This window comes from Simochromis diagramma, unplaced genomic scaffold (assembly GCF_900408965.1).
Source record: "Simochromis diagramma unplaced genomic scaffold, fSimDia1.1 OVJJ01000676.1, whole genome shotgun sequence".
Classification (NCBI taxonomy): Eukaryota; Metazoa; Chordata; class Actinopteri; order Cichliformes; family Cichlidae; genus Simochromis; species Simochromis diagramma.
In genome coordinates this window covers 486,464-511,293 of record NW_024387466.1, presented here as the reverse complement: position 1 = coordinate 511,293, position 24,830 = coordinate 486,464, and the positions used below count along the sequence as shown (strand labels likewise).

General features: G+C 42.0%; 2 protein-coding genes across 6 annotated transcripts in view; one reads left to right on the top strand and one right to left on the bottom strand.

The window, feature by feature from the left end:
• The first annotated feature begins 632 nt into the window (after window positions 1-632).
• On the top strand, window positions 633-15,600 carry trpv1 (transient receptor potential cation channel, subfamily V, member 1). 3 transcript variants are annotated; one of them, XM_040014606.1, is made up of 16 exons: window positions 633-920; window positions 3,296-3,527; window positions 3,675-3,832; window positions 3,964-4,116; window positions 4,242-4,379; window positions 8,542-8,840; window positions 9,039-9,215; window positions 9,303-9,458; window positions 9,549-9,644; window positions 9,749-9,819; window positions 12,214-12,379; window positions 12,465-12,531; window positions 12,748-13,097; window positions 13,170-13,291; window positions 15,068-15,189; window positions 15,271-15,600. In XM_040014606.1, the coding sequence occupies exons 2-16, from the start codon at window positions 3,319-3,321 to the stop codon at window positions 15,348-15,350; spliced, it is 2,364 nt and encodes a 787-aa protein (XP_039870540.1). In that variant the 5' UTR covers window positions 633-920; window positions 3,296-3,318; the 3' UTR covers window positions 15,351-15,600. The 3 variants fall into 3 exon arrangements, with proteins under 3 accessions (XP_039870540.1, XP_039870541.1, XP_039870542.1); XM_040014607.1 differs by lacking the exon at window positions 633-920 and adding an exon at window positions 975-1,475; XM_040014608.1 differs by lacking the exons at window positions 633-920; window positions 3,296-3,527 and having other exon boundaries at window positions 3,760-3,849; window positions 3,883-4,116.
• A 588-nt stretch (window positions 15,601-16,188) lies between these two features.
• fam222ba (family with sequence similarity 222 member Ba) overlaps window positions 16,189-24,830 on the bottom strand; it is a 30,908-nt gene continuing 22,266 nt past the window's right edge. For all 3 annotated transcript variants that reach the window (XM_040014610.1, XM_040014609.1, XM_040014611.1), the window contains exon 3: window positions 16,189-21,095. In XM_040014610.1, the coding sequence (XP_039870544.1) occupies window positions 19,372-21,095 (1,724 nt within the window). In that variant the 3' untranslated portion in view covers window positions 16,189-19,371. The remainder of the gene's footprint in view (window positions 21,096-24,830) is intronic.

The following is a 24,830-nucleotide window of genomic DNA, read 5'->3' as shown; positions in this document are numbered from 1 at the left end:
CAGCATCCTTTAACTGACCTGTAAGAGCCATGGGAAATCTTCTTTCTGATGTTTACTGCTCTTTATTCACCTCTTCTGAGATTCCACCTTAATTTGACCTTTAACTTAGTATATGTTCTACTCAAAAAGTTCATGGATGTCCTTTGTTTGTTTTTTTAATATTCCTTTTCATACTTGTTGTCATTTGGTTTAAGGAGATACGTTTATGATTATGAAGATTAAAAGTCATCAACCAGTTAAAGAGAAAACCTGTTTGTCAAGTCTATAGCTTCATATTTTACTATAATCACATAAACACAGTTTTTTTCCCCCCACAGGCACATATAGACGTCACAGTCCACTGGGTTATAAGTTTGTTCACTCACTCATTATGCTGCATTAAGCCACAGTGATAGTGATGCTACTAGAAATAAACCAGTGTTAATAACTGAATTTGTGCCTGACTGTCGTTGAATGTGTTATTCTGCCTGCGTGAGCTCAGACGGGCTAATAAAGAGAGTTTTAGCTTTGTGCACATTTCTGTTTTGTATTTCATCAAGGCTCCTTTGAGAATGACAAGCTCAGATACAAATGGGATCAAGATCACAGAGAAGTTTTTTTGGGTTCAAGTGACGGTTTTGGTTATGCCATTGTACGCAAACGATAACAATCTCATGCATCCTTTTCAAAAGTAAAAAAAGGAAGTTGTCTCATGCGAGCTCTGCAGCTACAGCTCACGCTGGTAGGCAGATGCTCCGCAACCACACATTTAGTCACAGGACCAGAGCAGCACTAAATAAAACACACAAGTACATCACATTGAGAACACGAAGAGGCTTGTAAGACGTACAGGAAACTCTTGAGCAGCTTTTTGGACTAAAAAAAAAAACCCAGAAGACTTACGACCAAAATCTTCAGCATTCTGAATTTGATTCTTCAGGGTAAGTTTCTCCTTTTTGAAACTTCTGCTTTCATTTTCTGTGGATTTTCTGTGGACAACACGCCAGTGCTCTTCTGCTTCATGCCTGCTTTTTTGTTCAGCTAAGTGCTTCAGTGGATTATTTAGTTTGTATAAATTCAAAGATAATAAAAGATTTTAACTGTTGTTTTAACCACGCAATCTGCTCTGTAGCTCCTCTTTCCTGAAGTCATCAAAAAAAGCCAAGCTCTGTTGTGTTAGGTCAGAAAATACACTGCATTCTCTGTGGTATTTTGTCATGTCCAGTAATGGTCAGTACAGCATCCTTTTAAGCACTCAAGCCCAGAGTAAAGTGCTCTAATTTTCTCAAGGGCGGGTTATCATATTTCCCTCTGCCTTGGTCCTACTATTTCATTTCTCTTAATGCTAAGCAGGCATCTTCAGAGACACAACAGTATTCACGCGCCCATGTCTCTGAGGGTGTGTCAATACCTCAGTGGTTTTGACATTAACATCAGATTTTTTTCAAAACTTTTTAAACAAAGGAAACAGTACAGACGACGAAGATTGAAGTCTGGTGAGTCAGCTCGTTTGTTACTGCTTTGATTGCCACTTTATAAAAAAAATGCTTTAGTTCATGAAGAATGTGCTACTGCCGTGGCATGTTGCACTGCTTCGGTATATGGATGGCATGTATGCAGTTAAAGGGATGTTTTTCACAGTTTAGATTGCGCCTCAGTGAGAATACAGAGCAGACTATCTTTATTATTGTAGAGACATGTTTGTGCAGCATTAAAAAAACATACATGGCTCACATTACTGAGCATCATGGATCAATAAGTCATAAATAATACACCAGGACATAATGACATGATGTCAGAGAGGTTCCTGTACAAGCAGTTTTACAATGAAAACATTTATAGGCATGTAAGCTTAGCATTTCTTTCTTTAAAATACTACCGTTTCAGTTGTGTGATTGAAAGCATCTATTTAATTCATCTTTTACATGATGTTCAGCAAAATGGTTTTTTACCACAACAGATGTTCTTATTCTCTGTTTTTAGTCCGTTGTTGTTTTTTTTGCTGTGTTCCTCCCATGATGTCCATGGGGTATAACACAGTTTCCACTGAATCAGTAATTCCCCATTTTCTGACTCAAAAAGAGGAACAAGAAGCCACAGAAGATTTCTGTACGGCCTCATGGCCCTTAACACATCTTTCTTTAACATCGGGGCATAGTGTCTGTTTACTATCAGCTGAACTTGGAATCCTTTTAGACTGTGAATGTGTAACCACACTGTAAACCAATTGATCATGTCACAAAGCAGCAAGCAGCAAGAAGATCGAGTGCTGTGTTTCTACTGTTGTCAAGGAAGTGTTTTAAATAAAAACTCCTTTGTTAGTCACTGGTTGAGGAAACATCACATGTCTGAAAGCTATGCTCGTGCCATTTAAGACGGATTAGATAAGCCCCTGTGGTAAACATGTTTCCGATTCTGCTGATGCAGCCACGCTACACGCTCTGACCTGAATTATTTACAGTGGCTCATGGCTGTGTTTGTAACCAATTCAATCCAAGCAGTGTAATGACATAGTTTTATATGGTTTAACCTAAATCTTTACTTTGATTCCTCCAATTGTTGTAGATGACTTACTGTGGACACAGATTTGGGTGTACAGTGATTTTATTGCCCTTTTTCTCATGTTTCAAATTTCTGCAGGCTAAATAGGACTCGATTAGTTGCTTTTATTTTTTCAACAAGAAGCACCCAGAGAGCACAAACCTCCACCACGACAGCCAAGACACTTTTAAGGGAATAGTTTGGTATAGTTTGGTATTTTGTAAACAAAATACAAAAATTTGTATTTTGTTATTTTGTTTACAAAATAACAAAATACAAAAATTTGTATTTTGTTATTTTGTTTACAAAATACCAAACTGGTACTTTGTAAACAAAATACCAAACTTGTGTAGGAGAAGCTAACGGATAATAGGTTTGTTATAATATTGATTTTTACAACTTGTAACTAGACGTAAATAACTGACTAGCAGCTCATGCTCTTTCTCTTGACATTACTTTCTTTAAAGCTGTAATGCATTTGGGGTTAAATGTAAAAGTGAGGTCAGAGGTTAAATTTTGACATGACACACATACAACCACTACCAAACTTAGTCTCCTTAAAGCTCATAAACCCGGTTAACTACAATTTAAATGAAAATAAAATTTTAAAAAAAGCACCAGTAAAATGGTAGTTACTGAGTGTCTTAGTTATTAAGTATTAGCAGTGAAACAGTAACAGTGTCTTGAAAAAAATCTCTACACTTTGTATTGAAAACTCCTTGCAGCACCTCTGTCACTTCTGGATTATGTATAACTGTGTCGTATTTCCATGCAGATCACTGGAGGAAAGGGTGAAAAATGAAGAAATCTGAGATGTTTGGTTTCACTCTGGAGACAGACGACAGGACAGAGGAGGAGAGGTCGCGCCAAAAGATGACTAAGAAAGATGGTCTGGCTTCTGCTTTGAGGTCGAGCCCGGAGGACCCCAAGACACCTATGGACACTGATTACCAGGAAGAAATGGAGAAGACGAAACCTCAGATCAGATTCAATTTCAACTTTGACAAGTGAGCCTCTCCATGCAGTGATAAAATGAAGTTTGCCACAATATAACACTCATTATAGGATTGGTGCTGGGTATTTTCAAGCCCCAAAGTGCTGATTTAATAACCCTCAGCAACACAACTGTTACACTTTTTTGGTTTTTTGTATAGAGGGATTCGAGGTGTGGATCAGCATGATAACAGGAGAGACAGCAAGACGTATAACCGTGACAGACTGTTTGAAGCAGTGGCCAGCAGAGATATCAGCAAACTAGATGGCCTTCAAGAGTACCTGCGCCAAAATATGAAGAAACTCTCTGACTCTTTGTGTGAGTGTTGTGTGAGTGTTGTGTGAGTGTTGTGTGAGTGACGCAGTGAGTCAGGTAATGCAACAGCTGCAACTAAAGTAGAACATGCTGACCTATGTGTTAACCACATGGATTTGTGTTTACATCCACAGATCGGTCCTACGGTAAAACGCCCTTAATGAAAGCTCTGCTGCACCTCAAAGACGGCAGGAATGAGACCGTCGAAATGTTGATTGACATTTCAGAGAAGATGGGTGATGTTAAGGAGTTTGTGAACGCAGCCTACACCAACAACTACTACAAAGGTAACAGATTTTCTGTGTCCGGGAGATTTATTTGAACTCTTTTAACCTTGTCACGATATCCGTATTCCAGTATTTTTTTCCAGTAATGCAGTGGACATGTTTAAATAAGACTCATTTTCTTGCAGGCCAGACAGCTCTGCATATAGCCATCGAGAGGAGAAGTATTTTTTATGTGAAGCTGCTGGTCAGCAAAGGTGCAGACGTCCACGTCAGAGCTTGCGGGAAATTCTTCCAACCACACAAGGGTCCCTACTTCTACTTTGGTGAGCACATGCTGCTGCAGAGAGGAGTTTCCTCATGCAAAGATCATATGCCGACGCAGTGAGTCAGCCAGTTATTTTTGTAGTTTTTAGAATCAGAGCAGAAGTGTGATTTTTTTTTTTTTTTTTTTTTGAAGGAACAATATGATGGCCCAGTTTCCTCGATCAATACTTAATACTCAAATATGTATAGAGGAACAGTGTGCAAGTTGTTCAAAGGGAAAGATTGTCCTATTTTTGGACATGCTGCTACCTTTCCAAGTTTCTTATTTAGTGTCCTTTTGCAAAATGCAGAATTCTGAATTACATGTGAGTACATTAAAAGACCAGTACAGCTTTGAATCTCGAATGAGAAACAAGAGCGAACTCAAGATAAGTAAAGGTTTCCTCAGGTTCCCTTTAACTATGACACCAACTATATTAGTATCCCTATCTACATACTGTTACATAACCTCTGGTACTTATTAAAGCCTTAAAAGTCACATATGATAATTTTTTCTTTGGCGTGTAACAGTATAATAGTATACTCTTTAATCAAACATAAAATAATTGTTTCAAATGTACAGAATACCTGGAATATTAAGTAAATATGATCTTCATGTTGGCCATAAATTTCACAATTTATAATCAATTAATTATCTCTCTGTAACTCATCTTCCTCTATTACCAGTTTAACAAAAAGATTATTTGGGTCAAACTTGCTCTTCTTTTGGCCAGATAGTTTTTACAAATGCTGATTTATTTTTTTTTAAATCTAGTTAATGGCTAAATCAACGACTTATATTAGCTGATGGTTTCAAGACGGTTTCACCATATGTGTGTTTTTCTGTTGCTGCCTGGACAGAATTTTTTTCTGCATGAGCAACAAAAGCTTGCTCAAACATCATTGGTCAATGGAAATTTAACTGCAAACACACCACAAAGAAAAACAGAACACTCTTGCTACCAATTGTCTCATCCTTTGCTTAAGGATTCTGCAAATAAATTTTTCCAGTTTTGCATTTGCATCTCTAGCTTCAGAGGGAAGATAGAGATAAAAATGGACAATATGAGTAATGCAGGAATCTTTCCCCCACTGATAGCTTCGTGTGTCGTCCCTAAATCATAGAGGAAACCATGACTGGATTCAAAACTAGTTGTCACAATATAATGCAAGTTACAAAAAAATGTTTCCTCAGCTGCTCGGTGAACCTCAAAAACCAAGCGATAAACTGCAACAGCTGGCAAAAAGTTATTACAGTGCAAGTCTTGAGCTAACCATCTTTTCTTAACATTTTGTTAGGAAAGTGGGAAATAGTTACAGTAATTTACAATTTACCAAATTTTGACAAGATCCCCAACACCTCTGGTTAAAATACAGCCACAACCCATGATAGAGCTTCCACCGTCCTTTACAGATGGGTGTAGACACTATTTGTTGTACCTGTCTCTTGAACTCCTCAGTACCACCTCAGTGCCATTTCTTTCTTTCAGATATTGTTCATCTGTTGCAGATAGTCTTTTTTAGGCCTGCCAGTTCTTTTGTTCTCCACCTATCCAGTTTCTTCAAACTTTTTAAGGACACTCTGCACACCATGTCGACATATGCCAAGTTCTTCGATAATAGCTCTTTGGGAATCACCTTGTTGGTGCAAAAATATTATTTCATGTCTGTCAAACTGTTGTTTTTGGCATTTTTCATAGATTTAACTAAAGAAATTAGAACAAAACATCTCTTTTTGCAGCAGACTAAGTGACAAAGTGCTTAAAGATACAATTTCAAATCGGTTCATTGTTGTCTGGTATGTGCAAACACAACACTGGTTCGTTCCTTGACTTGGGTATCCTTTTTAATGGTTGAATGAGCAATGGTCAATGCCTATAATACAATAGCTGTAATACTTTTGCACAGTACTGTACTGTTCAGTACTGATAGCATGAATTTGTCAGCTTGCTCTTTAATGGTTTGGATTGACTAGACATAAAATGGACCAGCAAAAAAATAGTCCCTTTTGACTGATTTTTAATTTTCAACCCAGTGATGTGATCGTGGCTCAAGAGTTGGGAGTTTGTCTTGTAATTGGAAGGTTGCCGGTTCGAGCCCTGGCTTGGACAGTCTTGTCGTTGTGTCCTTGGGCAAGACACTTCACCCGTTGCCTACTGGTGGTGGTCAGAGGGCCCGGTGGCGCCAGTGTCTGGCAGCCTCGCCTCTGTCAATACGCCCCAGGGTGGCTGTGGCTACAATGTAGCTTGCCATCACCAGTGTGTGAATGACTGGATGTGTAAAGCGCTTTGGGGTCCTTAGGGACTAGCAAAGCGCTATACAAATACAGGCCATTTACAATTTGATGTAATGTTCTGTACTGAAAGAAGATGGCGCAAAACATGTTTTAAAGCCTTTAAGCACTTATTTTTTAAATCCAGTTACAGTGGGGCAAAAAAGTATTTAGTCAGCCACCGATTGTGCAAGTTCCCCCACTTAAAATGATGACAGAGGTCAGTAATTTGCACCAGAGGTACACTTCAACTGTGAGAGACAGAATGTGAAAAAAAAATCCATGAATCCACATGGTAGGATTTGTAAAGAATTTATTCGTAAATTAGGGTGGAAAATAAGTATTTGGTCACCTCAAACAAGGAAAATCTCTGGCTCTCACAGACCTGTAACGTCTTCTGTAAGAAGCTTTTCTGTCCCCCACTCGTTACCTGTATGAATGGCACCTGTTTGAACTCATCATCTGTATAAAAGACACCTGTCCACAGCCTCAAACAGTCAGACTCCAAACTCCGCCATGGCCAAGACCAAAGAGCTTTCGAAGGACACCAGGAAAAGTATTGTAGACCTGCACCAGACTGGGAAGAGTGAATCTACAATAGGCAAGCAGCTTGGTGTGAAAAAATCAACTGTGGGAGCAATCATCAGAAAATGGAAGACATACAAGACCACTGATAATCTCCCTCGATCTGGGGCTCCACGCAAGATCTCATCCCGTGGGGTCAAAATGATCATGAGAACGGTGAGCAAAGATCCCAGAACCACACGGGGGGACCTGGTGAATGACCTGCAGAGAGCTGGGACCAAAGTAACAAAGGTCACCATCAGTAACACACTACAACGGCAGGGAATCAAATCCCGCAGTGCCAGACGTGTTCCGCTGCTGAAGCCAGTGCATGTCCAGGCCCGTCTGAAGTTTGCCAGAGAGCACATGGATGATACAGCAGAGGATTGGGAGAATGTCATGTGGTCAGATGAAACCAAAGTAGAACTTTTTGGTATAAACTCAACTCGTCGTGTTTGGAGGAAGAAGAATACTGAGTTGCATCCCAAGAACACCATACCTACTGTGAAGCATGGGGGTGGAAACATCATGCTATGGGGCTGTTTTTCTGCCAAGGGGACAGGACGACCGATCCGTGTTAAGGACAGAATGAATGGGGCCATGTATCGTGAGATTTTGAGCCAAAACCTCCTTCCATCAGTGAGAACTTTGAAGATGAAACGAGGCTGGGTCTTCCAACATGACAATGATCCAAAACACACCGCCCGGGCAACAAAGGAGTGGCTCCGTAAGAAGCATTTGAAAGTCCTGGAGTGGCCTAGCCAGTCTCCAGACCTCAACCCCATAGAAAATCTGTGGCGGGAGTTGAAAGTCCGTGTTGCTCGGCGACAGCCCCAAAACATCACTGCTCTCGAGTAGATCTGCATGGAGGAATGGGCCAAAATACCAGCTACTGTGTGTGCAAACCTGGTAAAGACCTATAGTAAACGTTTGACCTCTGTTATTGCCAACAAAGGTTATGTTACAAAGTATTGAGTTGTATTTTTGTTATTGACCAAATACTTATTTTCCACCCTGATTTACGAATAAATTCTTTACAAATCCTACCATGTGGATTCATGGATTTTTTTTTTTCACATTCTGTCTCTCACAGTTGAAGTGTACCTCTGGTGCAAATTACTGACCTCTGTCATCATTTTAAGTGGGGGAACGTGCACAATCGGTGGCTGACTAAATACTTTTTTGCCCCACTGTACATCTGTGTCAGTTTTTGAGGGCAGGGCTCCATGGTGTAGCCTTTAAACGTTTAGTGTTTCACTTCCACTTTCAACACCCTGATTTTGATTCAAAAAAAATAAGTAAGGCTGAAATAAAACTTTAAAATATCATCAAATCTTTGTCTGCAGGTGAGCTGCCCCTGTCTCTGGCAGCCTGCACAAACCAGCCCGACGTGGTAGACTTCTTAATGGACAATGAATACCAGCGAGCAGATGCTAAGTTGGTAGATTCTCAAGGCAACACGGTCCTGCATGCCCTTGTGATGGTGGCTGACAACTCCAAGTGCAACACAGAATTCATAGTCAGCATGTACGACCGTATCCTAAAGATCACAGCGAGACTGTATCCCAAGGTGCAGCTGGAAAACATTGAGAACAAGAAGGGCCTGACACCTCTCAAAATGGCTGCCCACACTGGCAAGACTGGGGTAAAACACTGCAGTTTGACATTAAGAGTACTACCAAGTGCGAAAAGCAACAGTGAGAATGAAGTGCAGAGCTCTTTTACTACTGACAGGGCAGAAACTATACGTTTTGGTGGGATCTGTGGGTTTCTGGGTTTTCAGAAATAGATCAGACCTTCACAGACTCTCTTTGTTCTAGCTTTCCTTTTTACTTGTCTACAGCTGTTCTCACACATCTTAAGACGAGAGTTCCAAGAGACTGGAACCAAACACTTGTCCCGTAAATTCACCGAGTGGGTTTATGGGCCCGTCCACTGCTCCCTGTACGACCTGGCCTCCGTGGACTCATATGAGGAGAACTCAGTGCTGAAGATACTGATCTATGGTAGCGACATCCCTGTGAGTCCCAGCATTGTGACACCAGTCAGAGCAGTAGTTGCATGCTGTTCGGTTCTCAAATGTGCATCCCTTCCTTTCTCCTCTCAGAACCGTCACGAGATGCTCGAGACAGAGCCTCTGATCCAACTGCTTGAAGAAAAGTGGAATAGGTTTGCCAGTGGAATGTTTTTCTTCAACTTCCTGTCCTACCTTGTGTACTTGATCATCTTTACTCTCCTAGCCTACTATAAGAAAGAAAGCATGGTAAGCTGACTGACACAAAAGAGGTGAGCTGTGCAAGCATCGCAGACAGGCCTGTGTTAATGTGGATGATGTTCTCTCTGTGCCCCACAGCCAATACTTCACATTAACCTCAAGACCGATGATCACCTGTACATTTTAGCTTGGCTGGTGACAGCAGTTGCGAACTGCTACTTCTTTTTCATAGGGGTATGTAGTTAACTTTGTGTTTGTGTACATCTACTTTCTTATATCACCACCTAGTGGAAGTTGTAGTCCAGTAACATGACTGATTACCTCATCTGAATCCCTAGATTATAGATATGATGAGGAAACGACCAAAGCTGGAGACCCTGCTGGTTGACGGATATTATGAGATTCTTTTGTAAGTAGCAGGCATGCTCAAAATTAAAGCTACCTTGTGGAGTTTTCTCACCTCTTTATAATGCAGTATTATTCCTGATACAGAGTCGCCACTTGCATTCGTGCAGCAATCAGCTGAAGCCCCTTTACTACTAACATTTCCTTTTAATAGTTTCAATTGACTGCAGCAGTTGTTGTGATTTAATGATGTCAAAAGTTTGGACACACCTTCTCATTTAATGTGTTTTTCTATTTACATTGTAGATTCTTACTGAAGGCATCAAAACTGTGAATGAACACATATGGAATTATGTAGTAAACACAAAATTGTGAAATACCTCAAAACATGTTTTATATTTTAGATTCTTCAAAATAGCCACCCTTTGCTTTGATTATGAACCAAAGATCTCTAATAGAATAGAATAGAATAGAATTCAACTTTATTGTCATTGCACATGCACAGGTACAGGGCAACGAAATGCAGTTTGCATCCATCCAGAAGTGCTTTAGTGATATAGATATATTACAATATATATTAGCAATAATATAGATATGTGAGTATATTACAGAAATGGGTCTATTATGGTATGTTATAATGTACACAGTATGAAGTATGTTGTGAATATTCTATAACTATAAGTATGTTCAGGCTGTAGTGAGTACAAGCTATGTACAGGCTATGAACAGGATATAAATATGAAAAACTATACAGAATATGAAATAAATAACTTTACAGAATCTGAGATATACAGTTATACAGAAATGGGAACTATGCAAGTTGTAAACAGTTGTAGGATTAAAGATTATCGAATGTACAGAATGATTATTTACACAGAGCTATACAGTAGTGCAGTTAAGATAAGTGAGATATGTGGATAATTCTACAGAGGCTATATAAAGTGCTGGTGGTTGTGAGTGGTGGTTCAGTCCATGTTATTATTGTGTGTTTGAGGGTACAGTTGTCCATTGTGGGTGTGTGTATGTTCAGTCCATGTGTTAACGTGGGTCAGATGTCCGGAGGCTCCTGTAGCGCCTCCCAGAGGGCAGGAGGGTGAAGAGTCCATGTGATGGATGACTGGGGTCTTTGATGATTTTCCCAGCCCTTTTCAGACACCGCTTCCTGTAGATGTCTTTCATGGCAGGAAGTGGTGCTCCGGCGATGCGCTGGGCAGTTTTCACGACCCTCTGCAACGCCTTCCGGTCCGAGGCAGAGCTGTTCCCGTACCAGACTGTTATACAGTTGGTCAGGATGCTCTCGATGGTGCAACGATAGAAGTTCACCAGGATGTCTGAGGACAGGTGGTTCTTCCTCAGACTCCTCAAGAAGAAGAGGCGCTGGTGAGCCTTCTTGACCAGCTTGGAGCAGTTGGTCGTCCAGGTGAGATCCTCGGAGATGTGGACTCCCAGGAACTTGAAGCTGCTCACACGCTCCACAGCCGTCCCCTTAATGTGGATGGGTGGATGTGGGTCAGCATTCCTCCTGTAGTCCACGATGAGCTCCTTGGTCTTCTCGGTGTTAAGCAGCAGGTTGTTTCTGTCGTGGAACGTGGTGCACTCAGCCAGACGATCCACCTCCTCCCTGTAGGCGGCCTCATCGTTGTCACTGATGAGGCCAATCACCGTGGTGTCATCTGCAAACTTAATGATGGTGTTGGAACCATCAGCAGGTCTGCAGTCGTGGGTGAAGAGGGAGTAGAGGAAAGGGCTCATCACACAGCCTAATTTGGACTCATCAGACCAAAGCACAGATTTTCAACGGTCTAATGTCCATTCTTTGTGTTTCTTGGTTTAAACAAATCTCTTCTGCTTGTTGCTTTTCCTTAGTAGGCGTTTCTTAGCAGCTATTTGACCTCTAATCTGTTCTAATCGGAGATACTGTTAACTTGCGATTTCTGAGGCTGGTGATTTGGATGAATTTATCCTCAGCAGCAGAGGTGACTCTTGGTCTTCCTTTCCTGGGGTGGTCCTCATGTGAGCCAGTTTTGTCATAGCACTTGATGGTTTTTGCGACTGCCCTTGGGGACACAAAGTTTTTGTAATTTTCCAGAATGATTGAAGGTTTGCAGTGCTGTCGCCAAAGCAAAGGTGGCTACTTTGGGGAATCTAAAAGATAAGACATGTTTAGAGTTATTCATAATTTTTTTCTTTGCTACATAATTTCATATATCTTACTTCATAGATTTGATGTATTCATTTTGTATCCACAATGTAGAAAGTCGTAAAAATAAATAAAAAGCATGTTTGTGTCCAAACATTGGTAAGTTGGTTATATACTTTCTATAGGTATTGTGCTTCTTTTGGGAAAAAATAGGTTTTTCCACAACACTTTGCAAATAAATGGTTTGCGGAAGATGTACAGCACAGTAAAACTCCTCAGCAGTCATGTTAATAGTTATTACAGTGCTGCCGCTGATAGTCTTTTGCAGGGTGTCCTCTTCCTGATCTCCACTGGGCTCCACCTGTTTGGGAGGAATGAGTACCTCAGCTTCCTGGTGTTGTGTCTTGCTCTCAGCTGGGTGAACATACTCTACTTCTCCAGGGGCAATGAGCACATGGGCATCTATAGTGTCATGATACAAAAGGTAGCCCTCGCATGTCACGCAGTTCCACAGAGAAGATAGTAGCAACTGATCCCATCACTGAGGCTCTCTGTCTCCTTGTTTGCAGATGATCCTCAGTGACATCCTGCGCTTCCTGTTTGTCTACATCGTCTTCCTCTTTGGATTTTCAGCAGGTATTATACCCTCTCTAAAAAGGAGAAAGGTTTGCACAAAAACATCTGCTATGTCCATAAAATGATTTCTGACTTAAAAAACTATTTTTTGATTCCATTTAAAAAGTTTTACATACAAATTACTCTTTTACAAAAAGAGTATTTTGGGACAGAATCTGCAGCTTGTGTACCCTGATCAGACCTGCTTAACCTGCTGTAACCTGCTTCCTATCACAGCGGTGGTCACCCTGCTCAAAGACCCTACAGCGGACAAGTCTCCTGATAAAGAGCTGAATACAACAAACACCACTAAATCACCTCGTTTTCTCCTTGTTGGTCTTGAGGAGGATTGTGTCAAACCCAGCTTCTCAAACATCTCCTACACTACCCTGCAGCTCTTCAAGTTCACCATTGGCATGGGCGACATGGAGTTCATCCAGGATTACAAGTACATAGAGGTCTTCTATGTGCTCCTCATCTTCTATATCATACTTACCTACATCCTGCTGCTCAACATGCTCATCGCGCTCATGAACCGCACTGTGGAGAAGCTCACCAATGAGACCACCAGCATCTGGAAGCTACAGGTCAGAGTGTTCAGAGCTGATGTGAGTATATAAGTGAAGTATGCGTAATTTAAATGATGTGACTGCTTTCAGAGGGCTATCACTATCCTGGACATGGAGAGGAGACTGCCCTGTTGCCTGAAGGGTTATTTTCGCTGTGGGGTGGAGAAAAATCTCAACACTGCTACCGGAAAGGACCGCCGACGGTGTTTCAGGTTGGCTTCTATTCAGTTCAGTGACAGCACAGTGGTTAGTCACACATTTTCAAAGGGCTGCAAATGCCCTGGACATTCTAGCTCCAACATAGGGTTGACATTTGTGGTTTAGCATCTTCATAGCTTTTTTTTTTAATGAAATCTAAGCTTTTAACCAATACCATCTAATGTTTCTCTCAGTTTTGTTGACAAAGACAACATGTTAGCAAGCACATTTGGTACATTTGGTGTTACAGGGTTAATAAGGCTGTCTCAGGCACATCAGTGAGCCCAGCGGCCACACCCATCTGCTGTTAAAGCCTTTCTTTTATTAGGAGCATCAGTCCAGAAGAAATCTGCTTAAAGCGAATGGCTCGTTTGAGACAGATGAACTGAGGCGCTGCACCAGCATAAGATAAATAAGGATTATTTTTTTTAATTGTGAGTCATGCAAAGTTACTCTAATGAAGTCCAAGAGTGAAAATATAGAGCTGCAAACGATTATAATACAGGAAGTTCCTTTAGTTTTCATCTAGCAGTATTACAAAATCAAATGTTTCATTCTGCATTTATGTTTACTTAACGACGAGTTGCAATACCTCGTCGTTAAGGAGGTGTTATCAAGATGTGTTTTGATAACCATTAGAACAGTTTTTGGGTTTTTCCAAGAATAGCTGAACAGGCAGAGACCACCTTCACTAGCTTCTGATGCACACGCAGTCATTTTGTTCAATAAGGTGAAATATGACAGATACCACTCAGCTCAGAAAAGAGCTTCAGTGTTTTTTCCAATTATTGTTGTTCCAATCAGCCTCATCTGCACTTTGCATTTATTGCACACCAACATACTAAACCAGCTGAACATGGATAATTTAGCACAAAGCACTATGATGCCAAATGCAGCCTCACAAGTTATGGAGGCCCTGTTGGGTCAAAGCTTTTTCTCTTAAAATGTAAAAAAAACAAAAAAAACACTACTACATGGGTCTGCATGTCCTGTGTCATTCTTGCTTTTCCCCTGCTTTACAATTGTCCTTGTCCAAGAAAGACTAAAAATGCCTGACATAAATAATGACTATAATCTAACTTAGTCTAACTTTGAATTATTTCAGCTGACATGATGTTCAAATGTTGCATTTACTTTACTAAATTTGTTAGTTTCATCACTACAAAGTGCATTAGCACTAGTTGGCTTCTGTGGCTGCAGAAAAACAAAATCTAGAGAAACTGGCTGTTAGTGAGCTGCGGCTTGAACTCGCTTGCAGATAAATCCAGACATGTATAAAGACAGGAGAAAAGAACACGTTTGGGTATTGAATACATAATTATTAGAGTTATTAGTCATACATTTGGCTACGTTTCAGTATTGGCTATATTATTTGTGTTCAGCTGTGCTAAATTGAACCTCTGCATGTGTGTCAGTCTTTGTGGGTTTGTAGCGGGTTTCCTGGTGACAGGAAGGATGATGTATGAGGTCTAATATTAGACTTATTATCTGACTTTATTGGCCAGGTTTTCATATTAAGATTCTTCATATCAAGGAGTATAAAATCCCTTGCATGAAACTGATCACCACTCTGCTGCTCACAATAAAGGCTGATAAAGGCCAACTTCATCAAGGCACAGTAACAAAGGAGAAACAAAGGTTTAGCATTGAAGAGTTCATCCAAGACGCGGCTGTGTGAGCACAATCGATTGATGCACAGTACACCGTGTTGTTCGCTAATTTTGTTGACAGCTGATTGATGTGTCACAGGGCAGACAGAAATTGGAGCATGTGTCCTCTTGTCTCCTCAGAGTGGAGGAAGTCAACTGGAACAAATGGAACAGCAACCTGGTCAAAATCGATGAGGATCCCGGCTGTTGGGAGCGTGTCCAGCAGCCAGGCACTGAAACCCCGCCTAGGAGCCAACAAAGAGGTGCGGAAACATGAATTCATGGATTTGTGTGAGGGAGGAAAGTAATTCGAGTCCACTAACATTTTCCTGCTTTACCCACAGGGAGGAGCTGGAGAGGCTTATTCATGGATGGCAGTAGGCGGTGGCAGGCGTACCAGTCCACAGAGATGACACCGGTCTAACAGAGAGCTGCTCTCTGGCTACTCAGCCTGACTGGCTGTTTTACTTGCCCAATAATTTTAACAGACATGGATAATCTACTTTACTGACTGATTGATACCCCAGTGTAACCTTCCAAAGAAAACCTTGTGGACACTTTGGGTTTGACTGACAACAGTGTAAAACAGCAATATTTATCAGTATTGAACGCCAGGCAGTGTTGTGCAAATAGCAAAGAAATTTTAAAGCAAACCTTTAAAGCAGAACATTTAATCCAGTGTTTACTTCTTCTACTACTTCTACATGCTGCTCCTGCACATCAACTGGATGCACATCCTCTGCTCAAAGGCCATAACCTGCTGCCACCTCTGGTATCGCTCGAAAACCTTCGTGGAGTAATGCCACTCACCAAGGTGCTGATCCTTCCCTCCCACTGTGTGCCCTTTATACTAGGCCCATTTTCATCACAGCCAGACAAGCTAAATCTACTGCGACCAGATCAGTCCCACAGATTTCACAGCTTGCTTTGTCTACTCCACTTCCTGTTCCGGCCTGGATAAATGGCATGAAGCGGCAGCAATTGGTGTAGCAATCACCACCTTTGGCTCTACCTGTCACAGTTACAAATGTGGCTTAGACAAGCCTTTAGAAACACCGAGTCGCTTCTAGGGCTGATTATGAGAGAGACAAATGTGTGTGTGTGTGTGTGTGTGTGTGTGTGTGTGTGTGTGTGTGTGTGTGTGTGTGTGTGTGTGTGTGTGTGTGTGTGTGTGTGTGTGTGTAGCTACCTGAACTGTCACAGAGGATGACAAGAGCTAGGCTGCCTGCTGTTAATTTAGACAAATTAATGTTCAAGCGAACTGAGTTCAAAGCATAAATTAGAACTTTATTTTATTATTACAATATTACAAAAAGAGTAGCACAACTCTCACGCTCTTGCCTCTTATCTGTCGTACAGAATGACACAAAAGAAAGGCTCGTGGACCTTCTTCCATTTCACAGCAACAGTACAAGAAATAAAGAAAAAAAATAAAATTTTAAATAACAAGCAAATCAAGTATTATAAATAGTCACAACTGCAAACTGAAGCTTTGAAAGATTGTGGGGAGGGGAGGGAGAAGAAAAAAAAATTGTTACAGCTCAAAAAACTACACATTGCTAAAAATATATAATTACAAAATATTACTCATTTTCCTCACTTTACATAATAAAGAATATCTAAGGAATTGCTCTGCCTATTCAACAAAACTTCATTAAAGTAAAAAGTCAAAAAAAAAAAAGAAAAGCAAAATAAAATTGCTGTTTCTGTGGATCCTTACCATTGCCTCTTCCTTCTTATTTGGGGTTTTCATTAAACCATGCTCATTTTCAAAGGAAAGTCCAAGGACCAAACACTTAAGGCTTTTTAAGGGTCATTAGGGGGTTAGGAGAACAAAACATGGGTGCCATTGCGTTATATCTCACACACACACTGTCTACTGCACACACACACACACACTCACCCTTAACCGTTCCCACATCCACAGGCAGCATTCATACACAATCATTAAACTTTAAAGTTACAGTAGTCTAGTAGGTAAGCCAGTGTACAATAAAATAAACAATGCATTTGCTGTTTCACTTAAAAGTCGGGCTTCGTTTACCTCCGAGTGATCTTGCAAGTGATCAATTTGGTCTTTTCATTTCAGCATCAGTAGCAACAACATGTAACTTTGTTTGCTGAGGTGCCCATTGTTGGGACCACAAATCTAGCTAGGCGTGTAGTGAGTTCCTACGGGGCACTGACGCGGATTTCATCTACTTCAGAGACTTTTGTCTGTGCCTTTCAATACCTTCAAAACAAATCATCTTAAACATTCAAGTAAACACATTTGTCATAGATACAAAGACGATCTGAAAAGGACACAAACTTTAAAAATGGCACCGCTTCCTAACAGTGTGTCCTTGTTAACCTGACTTTGGTCGCTTTTAAAAAGGTAGGAGTAAATTTTATCACAACCTTCCATGTCATAAACATTTCACAATCTTGCTGCCAAACGTGGCACTAACGCAGTCTGTTATGCCTTTATTTCTTTTTCTCTTTTTTCTTTCCTTTGTAAACACCTGAATTCATTGCAGCATGTGAAGCAGGACCAAGCATCAAAGTTTTTCAACTTGTTTGCTCCCTCTTGGAACTTAAATATGTACAAACAACCTGATTACAGACTTCCTTAAGTGACGGAGAGGTATCGATCTTGAAGAATCCTATTATACAAATAATGACATTTAAAAAGAAGGAGAACCCCTTTGTGCATGTGTGCATACTGCAAGCTTTGCCCGAGGCCTATTCCAGAAAGCAGATTTAGCCAAACTTTGAGGTTTGTTAACTTTGACATGAGGAACTCTGGATCAGTCAGTTGGCATAACTGACTCTGTGACTCTAATAACCTGCAGGTTCTTTTTAACCTCCTTTTATCCAGCAGTGAATGCAGAGTTGAGAGTTAGGATACTATCTGGTTGAATATTGACTTTGTTGTCCGAGGACTTTCTTCCTTTCAAGACTATCGATCTGGACATACAGCGATCCGTGGACATGGAAGAATAAAATCTATTGCATGCTACATGGTCTTCCGTTATAACTCTGTAGACAGGATGGCAGCTGTCAGGTTCTTAACCACTTTCTCGACACTAAACTGCATATTGGCATAATCCCTGTTTAAATAAAAAAAATCCTCTGCATGAAGCTTGTCCTGTTTATTGGCCATACTATCGTTTATAAGGTACATACTTCAAGTATTATTATCATATCTCATGATATATCCTATTTTATCACAGCGGCATAACATGGTGAAGATGATTGAGGGAGAATGATTGCGTACCTGCTGAAACCAGCTTCTTAAACCAAGCTACATGTAGTTCAGAGTGAGTCTTTGAGTCTTACAGACTGCAGACAGTCCAAAAGTGTTCCCATAGCATGTGAAATATGCACACATGCTGAGGTCAATATATGCTACTGAGCGAATGCAACAAAGCTGTCTTAAAAGGTAGAGTCAGTTTTTTTACTGCAAATCACGAAAATCATTACAACACACTTTGACGTTACAGTAACTAAATGCCATCATATCTGTTTGATCCATATTCCAATATTCCGCTGCTGTTGCCTGTATTTCAGCCTTCAGATATTGTAGCCAATAAAAGGTAGGATTCCAACTTCCATTAAAAAAAAAAAAAAAGTAAAATTCAAGCTGAATAAATTATTGCAATGCTGAATAAAATGTGGCTTTAAAAAAAACGAAAGAAAGAAAAAAAGAAAAATGTGACAGATTGACAAACATTCATATCTCCATTTAAAGTGGAAGATTTGCTCTTTATTTACCCGTTGCCATAGTGAATATTGGACTCGGAGCTCCACTGATAACTGCTTTTTTTTTTTTTAATATTACCTAAGCTGACTGACCCAGCTGCAACAACCCCCCCGAACTTCATCAACTCAAACTAACTAAACCTGCTTTCTGGAACAGGTCCCAGCTGGACTCTGTTATACTTCACTAACTGATGGCTTTGCATCGAAGCACGGTCATCTCTCTCTCTTTTGTCCTGAAGTGACTGCGTTTAATCATCGAATTGAAACAAATTTAATGAACATAGTCGGAGCAAAAAAAATTTCCTATCAGCAGATGTTTTTTCAGAGAGGGATCTGTTTTTCTTTCTTGCATGCATAAGGAAACTTTAGTGGCAGGTCTGAAGTAGAAATGACACAGGATCACTTGAGATCCAGGCACGTAAATTGACAAGTATCATCAAGGGAAAAAAGCAGGTAATAAACAGTATGAAGTGCCAGTTAGAAGCCCTCGTTAACAAACCTAGAATTAGCAATTGATCACTTGCAAGATTAAACAAACAAACAAACAAAAAAAAAACTACTGATCTTCATTAAATATATTAATTTACCCTCTTTAACATTAGCAGTCATTTGCTTAAGTTATAAGTTGAGTTTTATTCATGTTTCCTTTCTTAAGACTAAACAAAGGGTGCTGATAACAGTTGTGGAGACAAGGCCATAGCTTATCTGTACCCTGGGTGCTGGATGAGAGCGGTTCTGCCATCCCCAACCTCTGGACCTACCCTGCTCAGAGGGGGCCTGTGCATCTTGCCCATCAACCCTAGATTCTGATCGCGGAAATAGGGCGTCTGGAAGTCCCCACCCAAGTAATCTGCTGTTTGCATCAGATTAGTCTGGGCGGAGGAGGAGGAGGAGGAGGAGGAGCTTGATCCTAGCCGGTAATGGGGAGCCCCAGGGGGCCCACAGTCTAGCGTGGTGCACCCTCCTGGGCCTGCACCGTGGAATGGCATGGCTATGTCCTGAGACCCGGAGCTGTCACTGTTGGGTGTGGGTAGGATGCTGCTGTTCCAAATGTGCGACTGGAAGTAGTGACCGTTAGTGTAGTGGGCCATGGGGCCGGGCATGCCATTGTTGTTAACAGGTGGGGAGGGGGTGGGCCTCTCTACGGGAGGTTTTAGTGAGTAAGGCTGACCCACGCACACCTCTGCAGGGTAGCCCATGCCCTTAAAATGGAAGGTGGCGTCCCTGGAAGGCTGCTTGCAGAGGTGGCTCCCCCCATTCTGAATGTGGGGTACATGAGCCAACTGATGTTGATTCCAAGAGCGCATCTTCTGCTGCTGCGTGGTGTGTTGTAGTTGCTGCTGCTGCTGATTCTGATGTGGGTGCAGTTGGTGCTGCTGCAGCTGGTGCTGCTGCTTGAGATCAGTGTGGTTGGAAGGCAAGTGGTTCATAGCAGCCACACTGGGTGGAGGGTGAGCTCCCACTGGGGCTGTGGCTTTCTCTTGAGAGCCAATGATGCAGTTGGGTGGGGGGAAGCCAGGGGTGGCAGGGTTACTGTGCATGGAAACCCTAGAACAAGCGCTGATAAGCAGGTTGCGACTGATGGGGCTGGGGTTGGCGATCTGGCCCTCACACATGGAGGTGGTTCCTGCACCCTGGGCCCGAGCTTGGCAGAACTGGTTGATCTGATGTACGATGGTGTTCAGGTCAGCCTGGCGGCCCTGGTGCAGACCAGCAGCCATAGAGAGTGGAATGGTTGAGGTAGAGACAGTAACATTAGGTGGTGCATCGCCATCGGGAAGCTTTCTGCTTCCTTGCAGGCCAGGTGGAGGCTGCTGCTGCTGCTGCTGAAGGTGCTGCTGCTGGAGCATGACAGTAGGTGGCCCCTGTGTTTGCCCGAGAGCTGGGTGCTGAGACTGAGTCTGGAGTCTGGCTGGGCCCTGAGGGTGCTGGGCCATTGGGGGAGGCTGTCTGAGACTCTGGGTGTGCACCTGCTGCTGGGGAAGGGGTATATGCACAGTCTGAGGGGGGTCCTGCAGTGGAAGGGGTAACCTCTGCTGGGGCCGGGGAAGGTTCTGCACCTGGTGGTTTAAAGTGCTGGTTGAAGCCACCTGATAGGGTCCCGTAAGGGGGTTCATGATGACGTCAGGGTGCAAGCGAGCCCGGCTACCGTCAAAATCTTTTAGGATGCCTTTGACAGTGGGCACCTTGACGATGGCGAGGAGGCCTGTCTTGGCACTGGCCTGAGAGGAAGGATAAGGGCTGTAGCGCTGGCCTGACGTATCCAGCCCGTTGACAGTACGGCGCACGTGGTTCCTCTGGGGGACCTTGACACTGTTGGGGAAGATCTTAATGGTGAGGGGGTTGTTGGCAACCTTCTTAGCATATGCATCCAATTCTGCAGGGGTTGGAAACGGAGCGGATCTCATCCTTTGTGTGGTGTCCCCTGAGGTGAAGAACAGGATAGATCGGAGGCAAGAAGCAGAAAGCAAAAGGAGACAGAGGGTAGGGGGAAAAAAATTAGAGAGAGACATTAGGCAGCAGGCCAAAATCTAGAATGAAAAAAACCCTACAACTTCAGAAGAGGAAGCTTGAGATATGCTTAATGATAACTTTTGTCTTCATGCTGTGCTCTCCCATGTCAAAGTCCTTCATTCATCTTACTTCTTATCCTTTATACCACTTACCTTCTACCAGTCTCTCCTCATGGCCTATATTTTCTAGAGCATGAAAACAGATCTCAGAATAGGTGCAGGAGTCTAGTTTCAACCCAGACCACTTAAATCACCATATGCTGAAAGGTTATTATAGATTTTTTTTTAAACCACTGATGCCAAAAACATGTTTCCTACCCCAGCTTTAATTCAGGTAGAAATGTATATGGCACAAAAGAGCACATCAGTTGAAATCAGAGTAGCTGAGTGAACTTGATTTGGAACGCACTCTCATATTTCATACTTGCCTGTTTTTCTCCTAAATCCCCCGTCTCAAAGAAAAAGATTTCCGATCTGAGTCTCTGCAGAATTATTGGTGCCGACACATTCCCAGTCTAAAATCCAATTTGGTGGTATCATTGGGGACTTTGAGGTCAGGAGCTTTTAGTGGCCTTAATTGACGCATTATCTGGGTAAAGAATAAGAATGCATCTGAGGGGTGGGCTGTGCCGCTTGCTACTAAAAAAAATATCACAAGATAAACAGAAAAAAAAGGCTGCGATGGTCCCCTGTGGCTGGCAAGGGGAGAAGGAAAAAAGAGAGAGCGAGATAGACGCAGAGAGCGCAGCTCCATGACAGCAGACAAGTAATCAGACACAGAAGCAGCGTCTCTGATCTGTGGGAACACCTCCCAGGCCTCAGCTCGCAGACATTTGTTACACCTGCTAAGCACTGTGGCTAAATTTAACAATGCCAAAGTGACAATGTGAGCACGATTGTGTGTTTGTGTATGCGTGAAGCTCCTTTTAAAAAATTTGTGACAGGATCGTGCAGGTGCTGGCTTGCGCAACAACCGCTTGTGTCCATTTTCAGCCTCGGTGGATGTGACTGCTCGCATCTTTCTAACACACTGATCTCACTTCCACAAAAAAAAAAAAAAAAAAAGGCTTCTGTCCCTGCTGTCCTCCACCATGCTACCCCCATCACCTCAGCCCTGCCAGCCTGACCTACTTCCACCACACCTCTCTGACTGATGGACATGAGTGGAGCCGATGTGTGAAGAGAATCGCTGCTCTGACCGGTCTCTGAGCTCCATTTAATTCCCTCTTTCATCCTGTTTGAGGGGGGGGGGGGATTTTCAGCTCAAGTAAAACACGTCTTTATAGCACACTGGCTACTCCTCTGTTGTTGAGTGAGCAGTAATTTTAAAAGTCTGAAATTCTGGCAGAGGTCTGTGGTTTCAGGCAGCCATGGTCTCACAGCGGGAGGACTGGACATGTGGGATGAGGCGCGGAGCTGAATGGAGGGCGCTGACACGGCGGGACCAAGAGTTGTGCCAACTGGCTAATTAATTCGAGCTTTATTTGTGAACAGGAAACAATGGGCAGCGATGTGCGGGGCCGGCATAGGGCGGCACACAGGGGGCGGCTGTAACTAAGCATTCAGCCTGCTGATGGCAGCCTCATTAATGCAGGGGTCTGGGCCAAAGAGCTGGAGCTTGACACCCACCATCACTGAGGCCTAATGTCTGTCACTGAATAAATGCCAGGGTAAGCAAACACAGATAAATGAACACTTACACAGGAGCACACAGACATGATGAGCAGAGGTTTCACCTGTCAAATACAGGAAATGATTAATGAGCCTGCAAAAAAAAAAAAAAAACCCCAAAGGAAGTTTGATCATAACACAAATAAAACCTCACTCCGTTTTTCCAGTAATTAGCAGGTTACCTTTACTACAGAGTGCAAAGAGTATAAAGGAGTATGCATTAATAAATGCAAGTTGTTTGCTCTCTGTGTTCAGTTTGGAAGATCTTGGCACAGCCTCCATGGTCTGCAGCTGCTGTCAAAACCTCATGTCAGTGTAGCTGTAGAAAGGGTTGTAAGTGGGTGGGAAGTGAGTACATCATCTGTTGCGATGAATAAAACATCTTTTATCATTTTACGGGGATGGAATCTTCTATTTGATACCAAGATTGTGCACAGCATGACAGAATGTTATGCTTTTCCTTACATTCTGTCATATATGTTGGCCAAAGTTTTAAAAACACGAATGTCAGCACACATGAAGGTAATCCCCGTGAGCCACAAATCAGGCTTCAAACTGCTCCGCATGCTCCAGTTGAGTGTTTTTTCTACTCTTGGCTCTGTGTGATGTCAGTCGATGATATCCCAATCACTCTCTGAAGCATGAAGCAGCCACACCCACCTGTTGTTGGCGACATCTTTGAAAGAGACGCAGCCATTCACAAGAGAGCTGGTTTTCTTGTTGTTTCAGATAGAAGATGAATGGCACTGAGGTCATGCAAAATTACTGGAGCTAATAGATGTCCACAAATAAAAATAAGGAGATGGAAATAAAAATAATAACCCTGCTTTTTAATAACTACAGCACATTTAAATGCAAAATCACTTCATGTTTTCTGTGCAGGCTTCTAGACTAGTTCACATGAGAGATCCAAATAGAACGAAGGTAAAATACATGCAATTTTAATAAAAACCTTAAATTGACAAAAAAAAAAGTGTATTTTTTCATATTTCTATGCAGGGGAAGAGAACTGTTTCTTTTAGATTGAAATCTACATCAAGAAAAAAATTAAAACAAACAAAAAAATACTAACCCACAGACATGTAACTGCCTACAGTGTTATTTCTTTGCCACTGGCATTTGTGTAATGAGTTTTATACTTAAGTTGTAAGATTCAGGCAAGTAGCAAAGAAAGCACTGCCAATGGAAAGTGACCAATCCATTAAATTGGAAAAGGGATTATACATTGTTAACACAGCTTAGGCTAACATTTTGGGGAGGGCGGAGGAAAAAAAAGGCAAATCGGGATAAAGGGTTTAACAGCACCGCTGTAAAATGTGTAATGAAATCGGTAAATTACTGTTTAGAGCAGCTTCCCCACTAACAGTGGATAAAATCGACCTCTCGCTGTTTACATCTGCTTAAGGCTCCTGGCAGCTGTTGATTATGGGTTCTAGTAAGCAAGTGTAGCTTATTAGCATTTCAACCTTAACCTGGAACCTGGATTAGTTGAAGGGCTTAAAGCATCAAGGGAGGGTTAATGAGGAATATGAGTGAAGTTTGTAGGCGGCTGCTGGTGGCTGCAAGCACATCATCTCTCAGATCTCCAGCTAAGCACGTTTCCAGGGAGGGAGCAGGGGAAAGAGGGCAGTCTGGCCGCGCGCTAATTATCCCACTGCAAGCGAGCTAGTTGGAACACAAGTGCACAGTCAGCAGGCACTAATTAGGGTTTCTTTTATTCAAACTACTGTTTTTATTGAACAAGGTTTAAGCAGCAGGGAGCAGGGGCTCATGCTGCTGTAAATTGCATTTTTCACACAAGAGCAGGAAATTAGGTCTGAAGCTTCGGCATCAAATTAGACATATGAGTTTGGTTTCTCACGTGAAGAGACCTCCCTACATTTTTGCCGAGTTATGAAGAGAGCATAACCTTCAAAGAAAATGAAAACTATTATGAGGAGAGGAGGAAGAGAAGGTTGCTTTTGATCTCAGTGGGG